Source organism: Leucopleurus acutus (genome assembly GCF_964270905.1).
Source record: "Leucopleurus acutus genome assembly, chromosome: 7".
Taxonomy (NCBI): domain Eukaryota; kingdom Metazoa; phylum Chordata; class Mammalia; order Artiodactyla; family Delphinidae; genus Leucopleurus; species Leucopleurus acutus.
The window spans coordinates 13952390-13977352 of NC_139150.1; the positions used below are offsets into that span (position 1 = coordinate 13952390).

General features: G+C 44.8%; 1 protein-coding gene across 6 annotated transcripts in view; it reads left to right on the forward strand.

Annotated features, from left to right (window-relative positions):
- Positions 1–13315: 13315 nt before the first annotated feature.
- Positions 13316–24963, forward strand: part of CDK5RAP2 (CDK5 regulatory subunit associated protein 2) — a 182118-nt gene continuing 170470 nt past the window's right edge. For all 6 annotated transcript variants that reach the window (XM_082843508.1, XM_082843511.1, XM_082843509.1 and 3 more), the window contains exons 1-2: positions 13316–13387; positions 22816–22883. In XM_082843508.1, the coding sequence (XP_082699634.1) occupies positions 13329–13387; positions 22816–22883 (127 nt within the window). In that variant the 5' untranslated portion in view covers positions 13316–13328. The remainder of the gene's footprint in view (positions 13388–22815; positions 22884–24963) is intronic.

Below are 24963 nucleotides of genomic sequence, written 5' to 3' on the forward strand. Positions count from 1 at the left end.
TTCTGTGCCCCACCCCCCAATTTTTTTTTTCCCCCAGAGTCGTGTATAAAATTCAAAAAAATGGAGACAAACTCTAGATGTTCAACAACAGAGACATGGCTTAGTGCATACACCTGCTGAATTAATATATTGTCATTAATAATAAGGAAAAAGGGGGTCTTCTCTCGTGGTGCAGTGGTTAAGAATCCGCATGCCAATGCAGGGGACGTGGGTTTGATCCCTGGTCTGGGAAGATCCCACATGCTGGGGAGCAGTTAAGCCCGTGCGCCACAACTACTGAGCCTGAGCTCCAGAGCCTGCGAGCCACAACTACTGAAGCCTGCGTGCGTAGAGCCCATGCTCCGCAACAAGAGAAGCCACCGCAATGAGAAGCCCGTGCACCGCAATGAAGAGTAGCTCCCGCCTGCTGCAACTAGAGAAAGCCTGCATGCAGCAACAAAGACCCAACACAGCCAAAAATAAACAGATAAATAAATAATTTTATTAAAAAAAAAGACTAAGGAAGAATGATTAAAAACAATAAAATTAAGTGAAAAATATAGAATATTTTGAAAATGTGCATGCAATTCTACTTCTGGTATACAGTTTAGAGAAGCTCTTATGTATGTGTACCAGGACCCGCGTTTCAAACTCTTCATTGCAGTATCATTTGTTATAGCAAAATAACTGGAAATATCCCAACTGTTTGTCAGTAGAAGAGTGGATAAATTGTGGTCTATCCATATACTTTGAAGAGAATTTTATACAGTAGTTGAAAATGAATGAATGAAGTACAGCTATATACATCATGGATGAGTCTCAAAACACAATGTCAAGCAAAAAAAGCTAGTCATAGAATATATACAATATAATTTTTTTTATATAATGGCCAAAAATGGGAAATGGAATATGTTGTTTAAAAATACATTATGTGTTGGGCTTCCCTGGTGGCGCAGTGGTTAAGAGTCTGCCTGCCGATGCAGGGGACACGGGTTCGTGCCCTGGTCTGGGAGGATCCCACATGCCGCGCAGCGGCTGGGCCCGTGAACCATGGCCGCTGGGCCTGCGCCTACAGAGCCTGTGCTCCGTGGTGGGAGGGGCCACAGCAGTGAGAGGCCCACGTACCGCAAAAAAAAAAAAAAAGAAAAACAAAGCAAATCCACTACATTTTATTTCATACTACTAAAAGAATCAATTCATCAGGAGGGTATAAAAATCCTAAATATTTATGCACTTAAGAACAGAGCTTCAGCACACATGAAGCAAAACTGATAGTACTGAAAAAAGAAATAGGAAAAAGCACAATTACAGTTGGAGATTGCAACCCTTCTCTCAATAACATATAGAACAAGTAGACAGAAGAGTAGTAAGGATACAGAGTACTTGTCACCAACTTGACCTAATTTACATGGAACACTCACTCAACAATAGCAGGATATACATTCCCTTCAACTGTACATGGAACATTTATCAAGAAAGACCATACACTGGGCCATAAAATAAGTCTTAAAAAATATTAAGTCATACAAAATATGTTCTCTGCATGGAATTAAAAATTAGTAACAGACATATATCTGGAAAATTCTGAAATACTTAAAAACTAACATGCCTGTAAATAACACACGGGTCAAAGAAGAAATGAATAAAATAGAAAGTATTTTGAACTGAATGAAAATGAAAACACAACATTTCAAATCTGTGGGATGCAGCTGAAGCAGTGCTTAGTGGGAAGTTCAAAGCACTGTTTATATTAGAAAAGAAAGATCTCAAATCAGTGACCTAAGATTCTATCTTAAACTAGAAAAGGAAGAGAAAAATAAACCCCAAGTAAGCAGAAGATAAGAAAGAATAAAAATAAGGGCAAAAATAAATATAAAAGAAAACAGAAGATCAATGAACTAGAAGTTGAGAAATTCAATAAAATTGATAAATTGCCAGCCAGAATGATCATGAAAATTTTTTTAAAAGACACAAAAAACCCAGTAATAAGGGGATGTCACTATAGATCCTACAGACATTAAAAGGATAATAAGAGGAGTTTATGCCAATAAATTTGATGACAGGTGAAATGTACAGATTGGTTGAAAGACACAGATTACCAAAGCTCGCTCAAACAGATAACCTAAGGAGGCCTATAACTATTAAAGACATCGCATTTATATTTAACAACCTTCCACAAAGGAAACTCCAGGCCTAGATAGCTTCGCTGGTGAATTCCATGAAACATAATATCAATTCCGCACAAACTTGGCCCGGAAAATTAAAAAGGAGATACTACTTCCCAATTCATTCTGTTAGACTAGCATTACCCTGATGCCAAAACCAGACAAACATCACAAGAAAAGAAAAACTACAGACAGAACACAGACACAAATATTTCTAAGAAAACTTAAGCAAATTAAATACAGCAATATATAAAATATATTTAGTATATAATTTAATAATTATATATATTATATATATATATAGTATTTCACGACCAACTGGAATTTATTCCATGAATGCACAGTTGGTGTGATACTTGAAAATCAATGAAATTCACACAGACTGAAAAAAATCTTAGGATTATCTCAATAGATGCAGAAAAAGTATTTGACAAAATCCAACATTCATTCATGATAATAACATGATGATAAGAAGAAGATGATGATGATACTCTCTACTATCAAATTATCTGTTCAGTTTGAGAGCTGGGACTGTATACATCTTCTTTTTTTTTTTTTTGCGGTATGCGGGCCTCTCACTACTGTGGCCTCTCCCATTGCGGAGCACAGGCTCTGGATGCACAGGCTCAGCGGCCATGGCTCACGGGCCCAGCCGCTCCGCGGCATGTGGGATCCTCCCGGACCGGGGCACGAACCCGTGTCCCCTGCATCGGCAGGCGGACTCTCAACCACTGCGCCACCAGGGAAGCCCCTGTATACATCTTTTAATGTATATATATACATTAAATGTATGTATATATATACATACATTTATATATATAATGTATATATATAATATATACATACATTTATATATATAATGTGTATATATACATTAATGTATATATAACCAAGCATGGCCCTGGTACCAAAAGGTGCTCAATAAATGTTAGTGAATGAATGAGTGATGGAATCTGCTGTACTGCAGGGTTTACACTGGTAAATACGGTAATGTACTGCAGGGTTTACACTGGTAAGTACGGTAATGTACTGCAGGGTTTACACTGGTAAATACGGTAAAGGCATGTAAGAACTGCAGTTCGTAAGCTTTAAAGTAATGCAAGCCTAAACCAAAAACCAAATAGACTGTTATCTGGGGCAGCACCAAGTCATTTGTAAATAGGGACGTTTCTGAGTGGCACTGGGAACAAACAGCACAAAATTTCCTTCAGCAGAATGGTGCCGATGAAGCTCACTCCCATAGGGCAGAGACAGATCTCGCCCACAGACTGGATTGCACATCCTCAAACATTGTGGCCTGTGCTGACTGGGTAGGAAGCAAACTTAGTCTGATATTTGGATGCTTTTGTTGTCCTCCCCTTCCTGCCTTTATTTTCAATAGCTTGCAGAACAGGCTAAATCTCAGCTTTTTAATTCCCCCAAAACATTTTTAAAATGAGCCATTGTTATCTTTAATAACCATGGCCAGGGGATTATCCAGTTTCATTTGAAGAAGCTATTTTTGCCAAGAGAGGAGATTCTTCCAGACAAGGATAAAGACATTAATGGTTGTCTCTTAAGATTCTGTTTTAGTTGAGATAATAATTTGGGGGCAATTAAGCAAATTGTATAGACTCCAATGGGCCATTAATCTCCAAAGCAATTGTCTGAAATGGAGAGGCCTTTATATGCCGGAGCAAGGATCAGAGTTTGGTAACAGTTACATTTTGAATCTCCTTCAGTTAAAATGAAAAGGTAGCAGTGTTAACAGGTTATTGGTCCTGAGTAAAGAATGAACTTCATTTACTTATAATCTGTACCTCGCCTTTTGTATTAAAAGACAGAGATCATTAAACCACTAAATAAAGGATAAAAGTACCAGTTTAGTATACCAAAGAGGAGACAGAAGTATACCAGCAAAGCTAGGCTAAGGCTACATTAGCAATTGGCACCTAATTTAGCTGAGTTTCCCAGCAAACAACAATATAGATTACTTAGCTTTTACTAATGAAAGGATGCATCCTGGAACATCAATAGAAAAGCTCTTTAACTGAGTTCTAAAACACAATAGGTTGTAGTATAAAGAGTGGCAGCTTTGGAAGCAGAGAGGATTCCAGTGCAGGCTCCACACTGTAGTATCCTGGGCAAGATGACTGATGGCTCTTAATCCTACTGTCCTCACCTGTAGAAGGAATAATGATGCTGACCTCTTAAGGTCGCACTGAGGTTAAATGAAATCATAATGTGAAGCACCCCAGCACATGCCACATCTATAATGAATGGTAGGTCCTTTCCACTCTTCCTTTTATTTAGGAGGTCTTCAATAAATGCAGTGTTATTCTTTCTCTATTGAGCGGTACCTGGTGGCTTGTTTTCTGAGCAGAAAACCAACCCACAGCCCCGTATTGGAGGAAGGTCACTCCTAGGTTTTAGGTATGCTTGGAATGAAATGAGATACTTTTCTGAGTTTAATTGCTGTTTCTGTGGTTCGGTAGGTGATCTAGGGCCAGAATGGCATCCACAGGAGGCTGAAGTAGGCAGCATGGCATCTTGAAGGCATCCCTGTGGTCCCACAGGGATTCGCAGAGTTGCCATGTTGGCCTATGGGAAACGGATGGCAGGTGGGTATTGGGAAGTGAGAAGAGTACAAGCCTTGGTGTCTGCACATGTAGGCTGTAACCTTCGCTCTAAGTTTACAGAGTGAACTGGGACAGGCCATGGAACCCATCTGGGTCTCAGTATTTCCATTGGTACATCCAAGAGATTTAGTTAAATTGGTCTCTGTGAGTGCCTTTTTCACTCTTGTATTCTATTAGGTGGGGAAAAAAGAGTGTTTGGGATAAGATCATTAATTCTAATTAAGGTTTATAATTCACTCTTTCACCAACATTTATTAAACACCTATTATCTGCCAGGCACTATGATAGACTTTAGGATATAGAATTAAAAGTGCCTGTTTTGGGCTACCCTGGTGGCTCAGTGGTTGAGAGTCCGCCTGCTAATGCAGGGAACGTGGGTTCGTGCCCCAGTCCGGGAAGATCCCACATGCCGCAGAGCGGCTGGGCCCGTGAGCCATGGCCGCTGAGCCTGCGCGTCTGGAGCCTGTGCTCCACAACGGGAGAGGCCACAGCAGTGAGAGGCCCGCAGTACCGCAAAAAAACAAAAAAAAAAAAACAAAAAAAGTACCTGTTTTCAAAAGAAGCCAGGCACAGAAAGTGTACATACTGTATGACGCCAGGTACCTGAAACTCTAGAAAAGGCAAATCTTTAATGATAGAAAGTAGATCATGGTTTCCTGAAGTGGAAGGGAGATTGATGGGAACTGGATCATATGGGAACTTTTTGGGGTGATGGAAATGTTTTATATTAATGCTAATACAGTTGCCACTAGCCTCATGTGGTTATTTAAATTTAAGATAAAAATTTTACAAATACTTAATGATATCACTTATATGTAGAATCTAAAAAATAATACAAATAAATCCATATACAAAACAGAAACAGACTCTCAGTCCTAGAAAACAGACTTATGGTTACCAAAGGGGAGAGGGATGGGGGAGGGACAAATTAGGAGTATGGGATTAACAGATTCAAAGTAAAATACATAAAATAGAGAAGCAAAAAGGATTTACTGTATAGCAGAGGGAATTATACCCAATATCTTGTAATAACCTATAACGGAATATAATCTGCAAAAAAACAAAGCAAAAAACGAATTACTATGTTGTACACCTGAAACTAACCCAATATTGTAAATCAACTATACTTCAAAAAAAGATAAAAACTGGGACTTCCGTGGCGGTCCAGTGGTTAAGACTGTGTGCTTCCACCGCAGGGGGCGTGGATTCCATCCCTGGTCTGGGAACTAAGATCCCACATGCTACGAGGTGAGGCCCTCCCCACGCCCCAAAAAAAGTTAAAAGACTTAAGTTCCTCATTCCCATAACCACAATTCCAGGGTTCAATAGCCACATGTGGCCAGTGGCTACCCTATTGGACAGTGCTAATTCAGAACACCTCCATCATCCCAGAAAGTTCTTTTGGAGAGCACTGTTCTATACCTTGGCTGTGGTGGTGGTTACATGGGTGTACACATTTGTCAAAACACATCAGAATGTATACTTAAATTGGGTGCATTTTACTGCATATAAATTATATCTCAATAAAACGGATTTAAAATAAAGTCCTGTTCTCAGGGACCCCAGTCTAATAGAGGAGACAGGCAAGTTAATGGACAGTTACAGAGCTGTGTGAGTGCCATAAATAAGACCAGGGTGTTCTGCAAGTTCAGAGGTGGGGCAGCTATACAGATTGTGGCCCAGGACATTCTCTTAAACTATGGTTGGGGAAACTCTGGGAATTAGGCAGAGAAGAGGAAGGAAAGGTATTCTAGACCCTTAAGAACCACTAGCACAGGGACATCCCTCGTGGTCTAGTGGCTGGGATTCCATGCTCCCAATGCAGGGGGCCCAGGTTCAATCCCTGGTCACAGAATTAGATACCACATGCCGCAACTAAAGATCCCACACATGGCAACAAAGATCCCGCATGCCGTAACTAAGACCTGGTGCAGCCAAATAAATAAATATTAAAAAAAAAAAAAAAGAACCACTAGCACAAAGAGTTCCTTTGGGAGTTAGGAAGAGATGCCCCTGCTTTGGTATGGACTCAGCTTGGGAAGCAGAGCCCACAGCCTGGCAAGCAGAGCATGGACTGGATTTCAAGCCTCCGCCCGTCCTTGGCTGGGTGTCCTCAACAGGGCACAACCTGTGCTGTGTACCTGGTGGCTTGCCACACAGAGGGGAAGGCATACGCAAAGGCAAAGAGCCTTTTACATTGATCCTTTTGAGGAAATAGGTGCTGTAGCCACCTCTTTGCGGTCCACCTTCGCTAGGTCCTGGTCTGTTCTTTTATTAGGAATTCACCACATTTAATCACTATTAAGACATCAAGATTCTTTTAACCTGCAAAATGTCCAGACAGTTGATTAGTTCAATTATCCTTCTTTGCCTACAGCTGTTGCTGTTTTACATATTCAAGTGTGCAGCTGGGAAGGGTGCTTGAAAGCTTTCCCTGGTAACTTAGGACAGTTTTCCCAGAAGTCTTTGACTCTCTTACAGCCAAGCCTCTGGGTTTAGCTGCATGGGGATCTGTCATGGTACTCAGCAAGATCAGTTCAGGCAGGGAGATCTCGATTTGGGACACCTTCTGGAAGTTTCCCAAAAAAAAAAATTCAGGAGCACCACCTTTTGGGAATTAGAAAACTGAGGTCCAAGTTTCTTTCTCTGTCACTAGCTTATTGTGTGACTTTGGGAAAATCAGTTCATGTCTCTTGAGAATCAGTTTCCTTATTCATAAAGGATAACAAACGTCTGAATTATGAGACAGCATCAAAGAAAGTGACATGGGCTTTGTAAATGGCGTTGCATCAAATAGCAATTTTATTTTATTTCTGCTGGCGTTAAAAAGTGAGCAGCTGGGGCCCATATGGCATATACAGGTTTCTACCCTGCTTCTGCAGGGCATAGATCTTGCTTATAAAACACCTTCCCCCAACCTCTCAGTCAGAATGACTCATCTCTTTTCTTTGTGTCCCTAGAATCTTACTCTTATTTTTCTTATAGTAACAAAGTATTTCAAATGTTTTACTTTGATTTATAATTACTTATCTGCATTTTAACCAGCTGGTGACTGCAGGGATACTAGTAATTCAGTGAAAGGCAAATGGCATAATGATTAAGAGCCTGGGATTCAGAATAAAATTTGGGTTCAGCTCCCAGCTCCAACATTTAGCAGCTGGATGGTCAGGCAAATCCCTCTCCTCTCTAAGCCTCAGTTTTGTCAACTATAAAATTGGAGCATAATCAGTCCCTGTTTCAAATGGTTACTGTGAGGATTGAATGTAAGGTTTTAACATAGCGCCTGGCACACAGAAAGCACTCAGTACATGGTAACTGGTATCAGTTATTCATGGAATGTCAGAGCTGAAGGGAGCCTCCATGTTTTTATTTAATGTACTGAGTTTACAGGTAAGAAAAGAAGCTGAGAAAGTAGAATTGGCAGGTCTGAGATCATATGGTGTTGATGTGTATTACCCTCTCTAGCCTAATGATCTACATGCTCGTCCCTTGATATGGAGTATTTCTCAGTTTTCTTCCCATCTTGAGAAGTTAGGACTTGAGTTAATTTGGCAAACTGGCATTGAGCTATGTGCACAGCCTGGGGTTAGATGCTGGTCCTAGAAGGCATCACTGGCTTAGTGACCAAGCACACTATGGGGAAGACAGTGGGTAACAACTGGGAACTGGTCAGGGACTGCTGGTGGTGAGGGTTGGCTGGGAAGAGTTCCTGTGAGCAAGGGGGCAGGTGACAAGCCAGAAATACTGCTGACCTTGGGACCAGACAGACCTGGGTCTGAATCTTGGCACACCTATGTATTCAAAGGATGACTTGGCCAAATCTAGGACAATTTGGGCAACAAGAGAAATAATGATAGTAATGTATTTTAACTCACAAAATAAAGCAAATATCCACGAGTTCATACTGGTTTAAATAAACAACTGAATAAATGGAGGAGAAGAGAAAGCTCTTCCTTACAGTGGAGTTCCAATTAATAAAGATAGAAGGAATGATGAAAACAGGACATCGTCAGCTGGCAAACAGCCCTGTGATAATTGTTTTGGGTAAGAATTATCAATGGGGGCTTCCCTCGTGGTGCAGTGGTTAAGGATCTGCCTGCCAATGCAAGGGACAGGGGTTTAAGCCCTGGTCTAGGAAGATCCCACGTGCTGGGGAACAACTAAGCCTGTGGGCTACGACTACTGAGCCTGCGCTCTAGAGCCTGCAAGCCACAACTACTGAGCCTGCGTGCCACAACTACTGAAGCCCGTGCGCCTAGAGCCCGTGCTCAGCAACAAGAGAAGCCAACGCAAAGAGAAGCTCGCACACCGCAAGGAAGAGTAGCCCCCGCTCACTGCAACTAGAGAAAGCCTGCGCGCAGCAATGAAGACCCAATGCAGCCAAAAAAAAAGAAAAAAATTATCAATGGATGCTAAAATAAGTGGGTGAAAATTTGATGAAAAACAGGATATTTACATAGTTTCAAATATCAACACAAGATTTTTATTAATTATAAAAATAGTAATTTTACCATGGAGAATCTTGGCAGATACTACCTTACGCAAGAAAACAGAGTTAACAGCACCAATTAATGAGACATATTAACATCACCTGCCTCCTGGTACCTGAGAAAGGCACAGCATCACTTTTGTGGTACTTTTGCCAAAAGTGCACAACCTCAGTTTTATCACGAGGAAACACCACATGAACCCCAAAATAGGAACATTCTATCAAATAACTGGCAAGAACTTTTCTGAAGTGTCAACATCATGAAAGGCATGGGCAGAGGAATTGCCACAGATTGGAGGGGGGTGAGGAGACATAACAGCTAAATGCAATGTCAAATCCTGGATTGGATCCTGAGCCAGAAAAATGGCATTAATGGGAAAATTGATTAAAATTTAAAATGTCTGTAGTGAATCGTATCCTTTCAATGTAATTTCTTATTTTTGACAGTTATGCTATGGTTATGTATTGGGTTGACCAAAAAGTTCATTCGGGTTTTTCTGTAAGATGGCAGGGAAAAATCCGAACGAACTTTTTGGCCAACCCTAAAATGTTAGTAATTTAGGAAGCTGGGTGAAGGCTATACAAGGAAATCTTTGCACACTTTTGCAACTTTTTTCTAAGCCTGAAATTATTTCTAAACAAAAAGCTAAGGAAGAAAGAGAGAAAGAGAGAGAGAGAGAGAAAGGAAGGAAGGAAGTGTGGCCTTGGGCAAATCTCTTCCCCTCCCTGAGCCTTGTTTCCTGACCTGAAGCGCAGGGCAGTCATCCCAATCTACTTCACAGTGTTCTAAGGATAAAATGAAATAGTGCAAAGTAGCAGTGTGTATGTATTGATTCTATAAAAAGCTATTCTTGCCGTTAGTAATGGCAGCTTCTGTGTCTTGAGGGTTCTACCTTAATGAGAAACATCTGGCTGCAAGGGACTTCCTCCCAGCCATTCAATATGACCTTGCCCAAGGAAATAATAATGCCAGCTTTGTGGCTGGGTGGCTGTCGTCAAGGAGATGGCGCCAGATAGCCCAAACAGCTGGTGGTAGTGACGTCACCTCCAGGCTTGGCAGAAAGAAAGGCCATGGTGAGACAGAGACAGGGCAAAGGGCTTCGTCCCTGACCATGAAAACAACTTCCCAAATAGCCCATCTTTTGTGCAATTGATTCTATTTTCAGTTTCCTGGTTCACTAAAATGTTTAGCACACAAACCAGGAATATGGCCATTCACCGAATGGGCAATGGATTAATCATAAGGAGAATTCCTCCCTGGCTCTTCCTTCTTTATAGATTCCAAAGTATCTAATATAACCGAGTGAGCTCAGCATTGTCTGTCCCATTTTACACAGGAAAAACCAAGGAGGAGCAAGGGGAAGAGACGCCAGGTCCCAGGATAAGTTGGAGGACTTTCCAAAGTCAGAATCCAGGCGCCCAGAATTCCAGTCCTGAAATTATATTGCCCACACTCAGATTCATCTCATGGCCACCTCGAAGCACATGCCCAAGGAGTAGAGTCTGGTGAACACATCCCTGAAATACCGTTGTCTGAATGTAGACCTCACCGCTTAATCCTAAATTCTAAAGTGGAGAAAAACAAACAAATAGAGAAGACAGGCTTCCTGACACAATTAGGGTTTTGGGGTTCAGAGGGACCTAGGCTCAAATTCCAGCTCTGCCACTTAGCAGCAGGGAGACCATAAATTATTTTTACCTCTTTCAGCCTCAGTCTTCTCATCTGTAAGAGAAATGGGGATAACAGTAACACCTAGCTGAGGGTGGTTGTGAGGGTTAGATGCGGTGGTGCCTGTGATATACCCGGTACGAGTGTCACGTAAGGAATGTCAAACTGTGCACATCCTCTTCCTTGTGTCCTTTCTCAAGAGCTTTCATCTGCTGGATGGAAAGTTAGTTCCTTCATCTGGGAAGTGATGATTTGTAACTCAGACTCCCTCACCAGAATAGAGCTGGTTGTGCGTTAGTTGCTTTGAAATCAACACAAAGAAATCTGCTCCAGAGCTGTGAGGTCCGGAGACATCCATCCAGTCCCACCCTCTTATTTTACAGCTGTGGAAACTGAGGCCCAGAGATAAGGAGCAGTCTGGCAAAGATCAGAGAGAGTCAGTGGCAGAACCAGGGCAGGAATCCTGACACGCCAGCTTCCCTGCTTTTGGACACACTCATCTCATTGGTTGAACTTAGCATTGGCAAGGACTGTTGGTTCCAGGGATTCAGGGACTGCCCCTTCCCTGTGTGCCAGCTGGTTCCTGCCCACTGTCTTTCAGGCTGTTATTTTATTGCTGATTCTGGGGGTGGTTGAAGATCTGGGAATGGAAGAGGGACAGGTGCAGGACCATGAGCCTTGTAGCCTTCACTAAAGGGGTGTGTGTGTGTGTGTGTGTGTATGAGAGAGAGAGAGAGAGAGAGATGGGATTACCATTGACTGAGCTACTAAATGTATCTTAGGTCATCTCTACATTGTCATAAAAACCTTGCAGGATAATATGCAAACTATTATATATAGAATGGATAAACAACAAGGTCCTACTATATAGCACTGGGAACTATGTTCAATATTCTGTAATAAACTTATGGAAAAGAATATGAAAAAATATGTATATACATGTAACTGAATCACTTTGCTGTACAGCAGAAACTAACACAACATTATAAATCAATAATTCTTCAATAAAACGGATTAAAAAAAACCTTGCAGGATAGGTATTAGCCCCATTTTCCAGATTGATTGAATCATTCACTCAACATATATATTTAAACACCTGCTGGGTGGCAGGCACAGTGCTAAGTATTGGGGATACAGCCGTGAACAATTCAGAACACAGTCTTTGCCCTCACCGAGCTTCCAGTCTACTGCAAAAGGGATACAGTTAAAATAATTATATACGGAAGTATAGAACTGCAAAATGTGGTAAGCGCCACAGAGGAAAAATACAGATTGCTAAGAATACAAGAAAGGGCTTGATGTAAATTAGAGGATTAAAGAAGGCCTCTTTTGGAAAGAACGAGGAAACTGAGGCTGACGGAGGACAGGTACATCTACCCAGTCACTCATCTTTTCAAGTTACTTTCAGGCAGGACTGAGAACAGTCCTGACAGTCTGCAGAGAAAGGGTAGCAACACTGAGTTAAGAGAGGAAGGTCGATTTCACTGGCCAAGCTCTGTCAAATTATCTAGGTGTTTGGTGATTGCTATTTGCTTTAAGAAGGGCAGCCAGGGTTATGCAGAGAGCTCGGATATAGTTGGCAGGAACCACGGGTCTGGCTCCAGTTGACCGACTTATGGTACATGACCTTCGGTGAGGCTTTCCTCTCTCTTGGGCTCAGTTTACTGATCTCAGGTGCATTTGAGCCCTAACGGTAATAAAGGCTCACCAGGTGAGAGATTGGAGAGGGAGAGTCCCTGACCACTAGGCTCATAGGGATGAGCTTCTTCGTTTCAAACTAAGTGTGCAAACTACTGCTTGAGTCAGGATTCTGTAGGTAGGATTTTTCTAAAGCGAGGCAGCACCGGATTATCTGAGTTTCAACTCAAGGCGGAAGACTTTGGGTTGCCCAGACCCTAAGGTTCGGAGTCATTATTCTAGAAAAGTACATATCTGGTTAGGTACTCTGCGGGTGCCAAGAGGTGCTGCATTCCCATCTCCCGCTTAAATTAACGGCCCAAGGCCGATTCAGCCCTCAACAAAGATGGCACCTGCCCTGGCCTCGGCCCGAGTGCCCTCACTAAAAATGGCATCCTGCCTCTCTTTCCTTAAGTCTTGCTGGCGCAAGTGCAGACCCCCCCGCCCCCTGCCATTAGTTAAGATGGCGCCCACCCGCGCTGCCCGGCCCGGCCTCGGCTTCACAGCGCGCGCCTCGGTGACCCCGCCTCGTTTCCGTAGGAAGAAGCGCCGGGAAAGATGGCAGCGGCTGCGGTTTGAATTCCAGCGGCGCCGCCGGAGTCCCAACGAGACCTGGGTTGGAGGGGGCGGGGACCTCGGGAGCCGGGCGGGTCGCTACGGGGGGCGGGAGGGGGGGAGGGAAACCAGTGGCGACGCCGCCAGATACCAACGCCGCCACCTCCTCTGTGTCCATGATGGACTCGGTGTTGGAAGAGGACGTCACCCTCCCCGGGATACGCAGCGGCTGCAGGTGCGGCCTGGCCTTCGGGGGTTCGCGGTAACCAGGCCGGGGTTCCCGCTGATGGGGGTTTGCTCCATCCGAGACTTGGGGTTTGCTCTTTGGGTGTTTGAGGGTTCTGGACGTGGGCAGTATGTGGGATGGGTTTCTTGGGGGGGGGAATCTCTTTGGGGACCCGCCCACTGATACTGAGTGTAGGTTGTTGGGCGGTCCCGACCTGCCCCACGCCCGCCTGTCGCATTTCGGGACATACTTTGAAGAGGCGGTGAGGGACAGGTAAAGGGTTCTCTGAAAGGGGGGGAGATGGGGACCTCTTGGAGTGTGCAATTAGTGGGGGCTAGTTGAGGGCCGGGGACCTTGAGGGTACTTGATGGTTCATGCTGGTTTGGGGATTTGCTTTCATTATGGGGAGTGCACTTGGTCGGTCCAGGCTTTGCTTATGGGGTCACATAGTGGCCACCAAAACTCGGGCTATGGAGTGCAGCGGTTAGGAACCTTGGCTGGAGTTGAACAGAACTGGATTCAAATCCAGCCCTTTAAACTAACTAGCTGTATGACCTTGATAAAATGGTTTAATCTACTTTCCCATCTGTAAAAGGAGGCTGGCAGTAATATCCACCCAACAGAGTTGGGGTGAGGATCAAAAGAGAAGATGCCCACCCAGCAATTTGCTTGGCAGGAGTAGTGCCTGCCATATAATCAGTGCTTAAAAAATGATTCGGAGGACTTTCCTGGCGGCCCAGTGGTTAAGACTCGACGACGCCAATGCAGGGGGTGCGGGTTTGATCCTTGGTGGGAGAGCTAAGATTCCACATGCCACGGGGCGGGGTCAAAAGATAAAAAAAGAAAAAAGAGATTCGGTGTTGTCATTATCATCATTATCATCATCAACAGTAATACAAATTGGGGAATAATGTCTGAGAGTGGCCTCCCCACGCACCTGTCCCAAGAGGCAGTTGGAGTCCACATTGCTGGTGCGGCAGGGGTCTCTCCTGGTAGGAAGGCCTGACAGAGCCCTGCACCGCTGCAGGGTTGGGGCCCTTTGGTTGTCCTGGGCTCCTGGTTGGGGAGAGGGTAGAAGGTCTCAGAGGTGATCCCTAACTGAGAATCGGCAGTGTTTATCCAGCTCTGCTAGGGACAGGCTGCTTCTTTTAGTCAACAGATCCTAACTGAAACGGTGACATGTTATTTGTTGTGCAAATCTGGACGGTTTTAAGAGTAAAATGGGCACAGTTAATTTATGCCTGAGCAGCAGGCATAAACAGGTCCTGTCTTGGGCAAACCTTGGACAAATGGTTACTCTGTTTATTGAGGACCTACTAGTTATCAGGCACAGAGCAAGGCCCTTTGCAGCTCCTGCATCATGTCCCTTTCTCTTCATCTTTCTGCCACTGCCCCAGTATATTGCAGTATGACCTCTCATCTGGATTGTCGTGGTTTCCTTCACACCTCTGATAGCCTTTTTTTTTTTTTTTTGCGGTACGCGGGCCTCTCACTGTTGTGGCCTCTCCCGTTGCGGAGCACAGGCTCCGGACGCGCAGGCTCAGCGGCCATGGCTCACGGGCCCAGCCGCTCCGCGGCATGTGGGATCTTCCCGGACCGGGGCACGAACCCGCGTCCCCTGCATCGGCAGGCGGACTCTCAACCACTGCGCCACCAGGGAAGCCCTCTGATAGCCTTTTATACTACAGCTTCAAAGCTCTTTTTAAAATATAAATCTGATTGTCACAGTCTGCTGCTTTACATGTTTAATGCTTTTCATTGCCGTTAAGGTAAAGTCCATTATTATTCTCTCAGACAGCTTTTCACATCTCAGCACCAGTTGGCCAAGCACTTGGGTTTTGGGACCTAGACCTAACTGGGTTTCAAGCCCATTTCTTCCACTTAAGAATCCTGTGACCTTGGGCAAATCACCCTCTGTGAGCCTCAGTTTTCATTATCTGTAACATGGGTGAGTCTAAAAGGGTTTAGCCTAATGTCTGACCCAGAGTAGCAGCTCAACAGAGCATCAGATATTCTCCTTTCCCTCCTCTCCCTGCCTTTGCTGGTGATCCTGGTGCTGCATACATTCCTGGTAACTAATCTCTTACCCACCTGCTTCATACCCTCCCTGGCTCCTCTCTGCCCTCAAGATGAAGTTCTTTAATATGGCTTCTGAGCTCTTTATACTCTGGCGCATCTACCTCACTAACCTCCTGTGCTCCCTCTTCCTTCCCCGTCTCCTCCCCAAGCCCGTCACTCTTGCTGGCTGCCAGACTGTTATGAATGATCTGCCTTGTTCTTTCTTACAGCTGGGCCTGTGTACTCGCTGTCCCTGCGGCCTGGATTGCCCGCCCCCCTTGCCTTATTATTTTTCAGGTCTCAGTTTAGATGGTACTGCCAGGAAGTCTTCACTGATATCCCCCTATCCCCACCTGGGCCCTCTGTTCTCCTCTAGTCCCCCCGTCACTGACCTGTTCACAGCCCTCATTGACCTCACTGAATTTTTTTGTTTTTTTTTTTGGCCCCACTACGCCACATGCAGGATCTTAGTTCCCCGACCAGGTATCGAACCCACACCTCCTGCACTGGAAGCTCAGAGTCTTAACCACTGGGATGCCAGGGAAGTCCCATGACTTCACTGAATTTTATTAACTAGTGTGGTCCAGTCAGCATATAATTTGAGCCACGTATGCAATTTAAAACTTTCTAATAATCGCATTAAAAAAGTAAAAAGAGACTGGTGAAATTAGTGTTAATAATGTTTTGTTTAACCCAGTATTTCCATATATTATCATTCTAACTTGTGAAAAAAATTATTAATGAGATATTTTATCTTCTTTTTGACCTTACTAAGTCTTCGAAGTCCAGTATGTGTTTTACACTTACAGCCCTTCTCAACTTGAATGAGCCACATTTCAGGTGCTCAGTAGGTCCAGGTGGCTGGTGGCTCCTGTACTGGCCACAGCAGGTATGACTGTTAACTTGTCTGTCTCCCAGATTAGACTCTGACCTATGTGAGAGCAGGGGCTGCATGTTGATCATCTTTGTAACCCGACTTCCTAATGTGGTATCTGGCTCATAGTAGGGGCTCAGTAACCATTTGTTAAATCACTGAATAAACAATGATCTAGTGGGGTGACAGTTTTATCCCCCTTTTACAGGTGAGGACACTGGGGTTCAGAGAGGTGAAATGAACGGTGTGGGGTCCCACAAAAAGTACATGATCGAGCCAGGATTTAAATCCAGGCCTACAGACTCCAAAGCCTGGCTATCAGTACCATGTCTTGCCTTCCAGCCAGTTCTCTGAACCAATTCTGAGGGGATTCTGGGAGGATTTTTTGGAGCTGCTGGTGCTTGAACTGGCCCTCAAAGAGTAGCGGAAACGTCCTGAGAGAGTCAGCTTCTCTGTCAGGTGGTCACAGTGGATGAGAAAAATCCCTGCAGTAAAATCTCTTTTTATGCTAACATGAGTACTCTTCTGCTTGCTAACATCCAAGCCCCAGTTTTAGAGACTAGACCAGAGTCCAGTTTGTCCTTGGACTTCTGTTGAATTAGGTCAGTGTGTGTTATTCTCTCCAAACCTGATCACCTGTGGGTGCCCCAAGAGCTCCGGCCCCTGGAGCCTCACCTGAGCTAAGGCCCTTCATTAGGGCCTGCCTGATGGTGTCAAAAGAACCTGCACTTTGTAGGCAGGATGTCTGCGTCTGCATCCTGCCTCAGCCAGTCACTAGCTGTGCTGCTTGAGTAATTCGCTTCACCCTCCTAATCCTCAGTTTCTCTTCAGCGATAGTATCTGTTTTGTTGGGTGACTTTGTGGATGAAGCAAGATTGTATGTATTAAGTACCTAGCACCGACTGGGGAGTACATTAAATGTTGGCTGTTTTTGTTTCACCGTTACCATGTTGTACTGTTTCCTGGATGAAGTCCTCTGTGCCCACACCCCTGGGTTTACCCATTTGTTTTCATGCCCAGGATTCTGCCTCTCCCTGTGAGCTTCCTAAGGCCTGGCCCAGGCTTGTACATCTATGGGTTCCTCAAGTACATGGCCATTAAGTGCTTGCTGCCCCGTTAGGGGCAGACCAAAAAGACATGTTTCTTATAGCTTTGTACACAGTTTGTACTTTCTCAGGCAAAGAGTGCCTTTATGGATTTTGTAGAAGGAGGTTGAGAAAGAGGATGGTGGAATGAAATTTCTGGTGAAGGCTTGAAAGCTTAATCCAAGGCCGACCTTGGACCAGAGGTACCCCTAGGCTGTGAGGTTTGAGGAGGTGTTCTCCGTCGCCAGTGTTAGCTCAGTGAGCGCAGGCAGCACGTCTGGCTTCTTCCCCACTGTATCTGCCCTAGAACTGTGTCTGGCACATGGTAGAGGCTCAACAAATATTTGTTGAATGAATCAATTTTGTTCAGTCTCCGTTTAAAAAGATAAACACCATGAATATAGGCTCCATATTTAGTAGTAAAATGCTGCTTTGTAATCACTGTGTGAAAAAGTGCACAACAGAGTGTCAACTGATACAGTCTTTGTGGAACACAGTTTGGCGTTAAAAATGTGCCTTGTGGTTTTTTTTTTTAACAGCTTTTTTAACAGATATAAATCTAATTTATATGCCGTAAAGTTCACCCATTTGCAACATACTATTCAATGTTTTTTTTTTTTAGTATATTTACAGAGTTGTGCAGTCATCACCATAATCTTAATTTTAGAACATTTTCATCATCCAAAAAAGAAACCCTGTGCCCATTAACATTCGCTCCCTGTCTTAGCTTGGGCTGCTGTAACAAAAAAACTATAGACTGGGTGACTTATAGACAACAGAAGTTTATTTCTCACAGTTCCAGAGACTGGAAGTCCAGGATCAGGGTGCCAGCATGGTCAGGTTCTAGTGAGGACCCTCTTCCGGGTTGCAGACTACCTATTGATACTTCTCATTGTATCCTCACATGGTGGAGAGCAGAGAGAGGAAGCAAGAGCTCTGGGAACCCTTAAGGGCACTAATCCCATTCCCAAGGGTTCCACCCTCATTACCTCATCTAGACTTAACTATCTCCCAAAGGCCCACCTCCTAATACCATCACTTGGGGGTGGGGTGGGTAGGGTTTCATCATATGAATTCTGGGGGGCCACAAACATTTAGTCTATAACATTCCACATTTCTCCTCCTTCCCCTCCCCCCAGCCCTAGGCAAGCACTATCTACTTTTTGTCTATAGATTTGCCTATTCTGGACATTTCATATAAATGGGATTTTACTATATGTGGTCTTTAGTGAGGTTCATCATGTTGTAGCATGTATTAGTATTTCATTCCTTTCTGTGCCTGAATAGTATTCCATTATATACATGTGTTGATGCCATATTTTGTTTATTCATTCATTGGTTGATGACATTTGGGTTGTTTCTGCTTTTTTGGCTGTTATGAATAATGTTGCTATAAACACTTATTTGGGTACAAGTTTTTGTGTGGACATAAATTTTTGTTTCTCTGGCAGTAGGGTTGCTGGGTCATATGGTAACTCTGTATGTTTAACATTCTGAGGAACTGCCCAACTCTCTTCCAAGGTGGCTGCACCACCTTACACGCTCACCAGCAGTATATGAGGGTTCTTATTTCTCCATTGCCATGTCAACACTTGTTATTGTTTGTCTTTGCTTATAGCTATCCTTGGGGATGTGACAGGGTATCTCATTGTGGTATTGATTTGCATTTCCCTAATGACTAATGATGTTGAACATTTTTTCATGTGCTTATTAGCCTTTTGTATATTTTCAGATCCTTTGCCCATTAAAAAAATGTGAATGTGTTTAGATCCAGCAATTCCACTTCTTGCTATCTATCTGACTAGAGAAATCCTCACACATGTGCACAATGAGACCTGTATAAGGAGATCCAGCATTGTTTGTAAAAGGAACAATTTAGAAACACTGAATTACCATCAGGAGACCTGGTAAATACACATCTTTTCTCAAGTGTCTTTCAGACTGTGACCCATTGGCAACTCATGAAACTGAATGTAGTAGGTTGCAACCAGAATTAAAAAAAAAAAATTGAGTAGAACAGAATAGAAAGAATTTCAAGAATGAAGGGTAATATATTTCCTTCTATGGGTTGGGGTCAATAAAATTTGCAGACACTGCTGTACATTGCTTTGTAGGAGTTAAAAACACTGAGGTAGATCTGTACTGTCATGAAAACATCTTTAGGACACATTAGTCAAGAAAAGATGCTGCATATACAAGTACATACATAGGGAAAGGTTTGGAATGTCTTGCTGACAAGAGTGGTTACCTCTTAGGAGGAGACCAAGATGGGAGCGAGTAGTCAAGGAGAACTTGAAACTTGTCTATTTTGTATTTATATATATTTTTCTCTCATTAAGAATACATGACATAGAATGAAAAACAAGTTGTTGAAAGACAGACAAGACTGTACTTGGTATAGTTGTTTTCTGAATGTGATGTCCAGTCCGTCCACGGCTCTCATAACACTTTGTCCGTGAAATGTTCCATCCTTGTTGGACCTTGCGTGGATGGACAGTTGTTGGCTGCCATGTACAGGCTCAGGAGATCGCCCCTTTTGGGTGGCGGTGGAGCGAGCTAGGAGGGTAAAGTGGTTGGTGAAGCGCAGGTGAGCGTTCGTTCATTTACCCGACACATAGTGGACAGGAAGCAGCCACATGGCCGTGCGCTGTGCAGACTCTGGAAGGCCCTGCCTCGATTCATGGGGACCTCGCCACAGCCCCTTGAGGAAGGTGCTGGCGGGGGCCAGGGTGGTGTAGAGGCTAAGAACACGTGCTTTGAAGTCAGGCCAGCTTGGTCTTTCAGCTTATTAACTTTCCTGGGCCTCCCTTTTCCTCATTAAAAAAAAATGGCAACATCTAAAAACTACCACCTACCACTGAAGGGCTGTGGTGAGTAGTAGGCGGGAGGCTGCTTGTCGCTGAGCGTGGGGTCTGTTCAGCGGTGCCCCTGCAGGGTAGTGGTTACCCTTATGCTGTGTTTTGCATGCGAGGAAACTGGCCCTGACTATGTGCCCCATTGAGTAGGAGCTTTGGGCAGCCCGGACGCTGGTTAGCGAGTGTCAAGGACACGGAGACACTGGGATTTTGGTCTCAGCTTTACTACCAACCGCTTGTGATTTTTTTTTTTTCCCCCCACCCGGTGCGCAGGCCTCTCACTGTTGTGGCCTCTCCCGTTGCGGAGCACAGGCTCCGGACGCGCAGGCTCAGCGGCCATGGCTCACGGGCCCAGCCGCTCCGCGGCATGTGGGATCTTCCCGGACCGGGGCACAAACCCTTGTCCCCTGCATCGGCAGGTGGACTCTCAACCACTGCGCCACCAGGGAAGCCCCCGCTTGTGATTTTGAGCAAATATGTTCCTTCCCTTTCTGGGCCTTAGTCTCCCCCATCCATACCATGACAAAATCATGTCTAAACCCTTTTCCTTTGCTTGCCTAGTTTTGACTACAGGTGGGGCCCCATGAAGCCCCAACTTTAGTTCTCAGGCCTAGAGTGAATGATCAGAATGGGATACAAAAAGGTGAATTCTTAAAGGTGGAGGTGTGGCTGGAACTGACTGAGACTGCGCATGACAGAGGTTCATGGCATTTAAAAAGTGGGCAGGTAAAGTCCAAATGGAAATTTGGCAGGAACCAGGCCGGAATTGCTGCATTAAATAGTGGTTTCTTCTCAGTTGCGGTGTCAAATGTCATTTTTCAGACTTCGCTGGTTGCCTGTTGGAAATTTGCCTAAGACCAAATTCTTTGGCTTTGCCTGCCATGTGGTCTACAACAGTGATTGACCTTGGCTTGAGTAACTGATGGGCCATTTCCTCCAATAGTAGTAAATTAATGGCCGTGGTGGAGAGAACCCCAAACTTGGGAATGTAGAGACCAGACTGTAGGCTAAGCTTGACCAGTAACCTGGTTTGTGATCTTGGGCCACTGGGCCACCATCTGCAAAGGGTGGTGATCGAACTTGATTTTAATTTTTACAGTTCAGTTTAGAAAATGGAGTTTGTCCTTCTCGTAATACTTATTGGAGGAAATTGAGAATTGTAAAATTAAAAAGGAGGAAAATATCTCTCATTTCCCTGCAAATTATGATTTTTAATATTTCAGTTGTTATATATATTTAAAGCCCACCTAGTTTCCAAGAAGGATTTGAGGTGTCTTTAGTGTACATGTATTTTGTTTTTCAATAATTGAAGGCGTATTCTACTTAGGTTTTTTTTTTTTTTTCCAGTTATCCTCATAGCAGACACTTTTAATGTAATCATTTTCTTGATGTTGGAATTTTACGACATCCAGCTTTTGGCTTGGTTCTGATCCTGAAGGTTCATTCCAACACCAGAGTTTGGTTATCAGGCAAAATTGTCCTAGGAACAGAATGGAAAGAGCAAACTGCCAGGAAGTCAAGCTGCACGTCCATCAACTCTTAGTTTGCAGCTTGGGACAGGGAAGCATTATTGGGGGTTAGACATAAAGGGCTCGGATTCTGGCCTTGGTCCTCTACTTAACTGCCATGAGACTGAGTAGGCTGCCGAATTATCTGGGCTTTAGCGCCTTCCTCTGAGAAATGCACAGACCCTCAGGGGATTGGGCAATTCTCACGATGGTAAATCTTTTGTAAGTTATAGAGCATTGTATGTTTCAAGGTGACGGGGTGTTTTGCTCCCATTTATGGAACACTCAGGATACGCCAGGTACTTGCCGGACACTTGTTGTCTCAGTTAATTGCCAGTTGCTCTATCGAGTAGCTGCTGTTCTCCTTTTACAGACGGAGGAAGCGAGGCTGGGAGAGGTATGTGGCAGAGCTTAGAACAGAATCCAGGGAGGTGTGTTTTGTGTTGAACCACACCTCCTGTTATGGTTTAGTTTTCTGTCAGTGTCTCCAGATCCTCACTGAACCTGTTTTTATAATTCAACCAGTAAAACTTCTTGAATCAGTGAGTTTTGCATTTTTGTTTGATATTCTTAAAGCGTCCGAATTGGTGCCTGATTCTTGGAAGCTTAGTTTTTGGTTGTGATAGGCATATTAATAATGATAATAATAGTAATGACAAAAACAACGCTAGATGCATTTAGCGAGCACTTACTGTGTGCTGAGTGTTTATATATTGATACATTAACTCATTTAATCTTTACAGGTAGAGGGTGGTATCCCCAAGTAACGAATTAACAAAGTAAGACTCAGGAACATCAGTAGCTTATATTTGGCACGGTGCCTCTGCACCTAGCCCATCTGTGGCCCACAGAACCCTTGACGTGTGAATGAATGACTGACCTTACTCAGTTGTTAAGTGTTAGAGCCAGACCTCTGCCCCAAAGCCTGAGTTCTTAACCTCTGCACTGCATGCCTCACAGGTAGCTGGCTGGCTGTGACCTGATGACGGACAGTCCGTCTGATAGTCTCTGCTGTTCAAACACTGACTCTTCTTTTATCACACGTATTCTCTCCTAGTGGCCTTGTTCCCAATTTACCAGATGACCTGGATGGCATCAGCCCCATTGCTGGTTTGGGAAATGGTGGTAAGTACACAAAGTAAGAACAAGGGAAGTAGACGCAAGGCCACGAGGGCCTTCAGGCCTTGAGCCTGGGCCTGAGCTTTGATGGTTCCAGGGCCCAGAGCTAGCCTGGCATGGCTTGGTGCTCCCAGGAGGTACACAGTATTTTGTATACATATTGACCTGCTACTTAGTCCTTTCATAAACACTGGACTAGGGGAATTGATGTCCTTTGGGCCATATTTCATGAGTTTCATTTCTTGCTACCACGCTTATAGGGGTTCAGCCAGTGTTTGCGGAACTGAATGACCAGTGGAGGCTGGATGTTGAATCGGTGACTCGGTCAGGTTCAGAGGATCTGTTGGTCCCTGCTGCCAAGTGGCTGGAGGCCCCTGAGGGCTGCTGTCCAAACTTCAGTGTGCAGAGGCCTTCCTGGCAGGCTGCTGGATTCCAGTTGCCCGCTGAGGCCCAGCATTCCTACACGGGCCTGCCCTTTGGAGACAAATAGTTGGTTAGACCACAGGAGACAGCGCTGAGGAAATAGGCAGTCTGCTGTGTTGAAGCTGGACCATGAGGAGACTTTCTGTTTTGCAGTTTAGGTTTTGCTAAGCGTTCTTCATAATTTTTGTTTCCGAAAAAAGTGGATGCTATCCTAAGTATCTGTGGGAAGTGCTAATAATTTGCCAAGTTGAAATATCTTAGAGATATTTTGACTTGTTCCCCCCCCCCCCAAAGTGATGAGATTATGTGCAAAAGGAAGAAGGTTTTAGAGCAGACAATGATGTAAGTTTCACAAGGTTTATTGCTGGAGACTCTTTTAACTTACAGGCCACCCTCAGGTTTTCCTTTAGAACCTATTAACTTTTACTTCAAACATACAATCCCGCAGTTCTGGTTTCTCTTTTTCCTGCCCAGGCAGTTAGGAGCAGACAATTCATAGGCCTCCTCCGTAATTCAGCCCATGTTATACATCTGCTTCACGCCAGGCTCTGGGCTCAGTGCTGGGATTCCGATCATGGTTCCGATCAAGCCTAGAGGGCAGACAGCTAAAGAATGATCAGGACAGATCACACAGTCAGTGTAACGAGCGAAGAAGTGAAAGGAGCTGGGAGAGGGGATGAGAAGGAGATTTACCCTCAGATGAAGGAGGGGGGGTGGGCCGGAGTTTCCCAAGAAGCTGAACTGGAGCCAAGACTTGAAGAATGAGTGGGACCTAGGTGGGGACACAGACACAGGTGACAGCACAGCCCGTCTGAGAAACAGGAAGGCAACCCGCGTGCCCCCGGTCTGGCGCACGGGGCTCTGCACAGTCCCCCACTGCCCCGCTCCTGAGCCGCTTGTCGGCCGAATGCTGAGCGCCGAGCGCCACGCCCGCTCCCTCCTCTGGGCCTTTGTCCTCATCTGCCTGCTGCCTGCCTGAGTCTTTATGACTCAGCTCAAGCCCACCGCCTCCTTGGCTCTCCCTAGGCTGCCTTAGGTGTGCTTTCCTCTCTGAACCGTATGTATTTCACTGCATTTCGTTTCATCTGTTCCCGTTGGCTACTTAACAAGTACCCAGAGTCAGACCCCTTCTCACCCTCCCTCCCTGGTCTAAGCCATCAGGACCCCTGGCCTGGATTCTCCCAGTGTTCTCCTAACTGGTCTCCTTGTTTCTCTCAAAGCGCCTTTTAATCTGTTCTCAGCGAGGCAGGCAGGGGGAGCCTGTGGAAACCCAAGTCCCATAAGGCTGCTCCTGAGCTCAGAATCCTCGGCGTCCTGAGAGGAGCCAGTGAGGCCATACCCAGCCTGTCCGCCAGCGCCTGGCTCACCCACCTGGCTCACCCACATATGCCCCTTTATCGCTCTCGCGTCCATCGGCCTCGTGGCTGGTCCTCAGATCCACTGGGCATCTCCCACCCCAGGCCTTTCCCCTGTGCCTTCTCCAAGTTTGCCCAGAGGTCACCTCCGCAGTGAGCCGTTCCTGAATTTAACCACCTTATTCGAAACTGCAAGTCCTCACCCCACCCTTGCTGTTGGTATTTCCTATCCTCGCCCACTGTATTTTTCTCCGTAGCATTTATCACCTTTGAACATCCTCTAACTACCTATTGTTTTGTTTATTGTC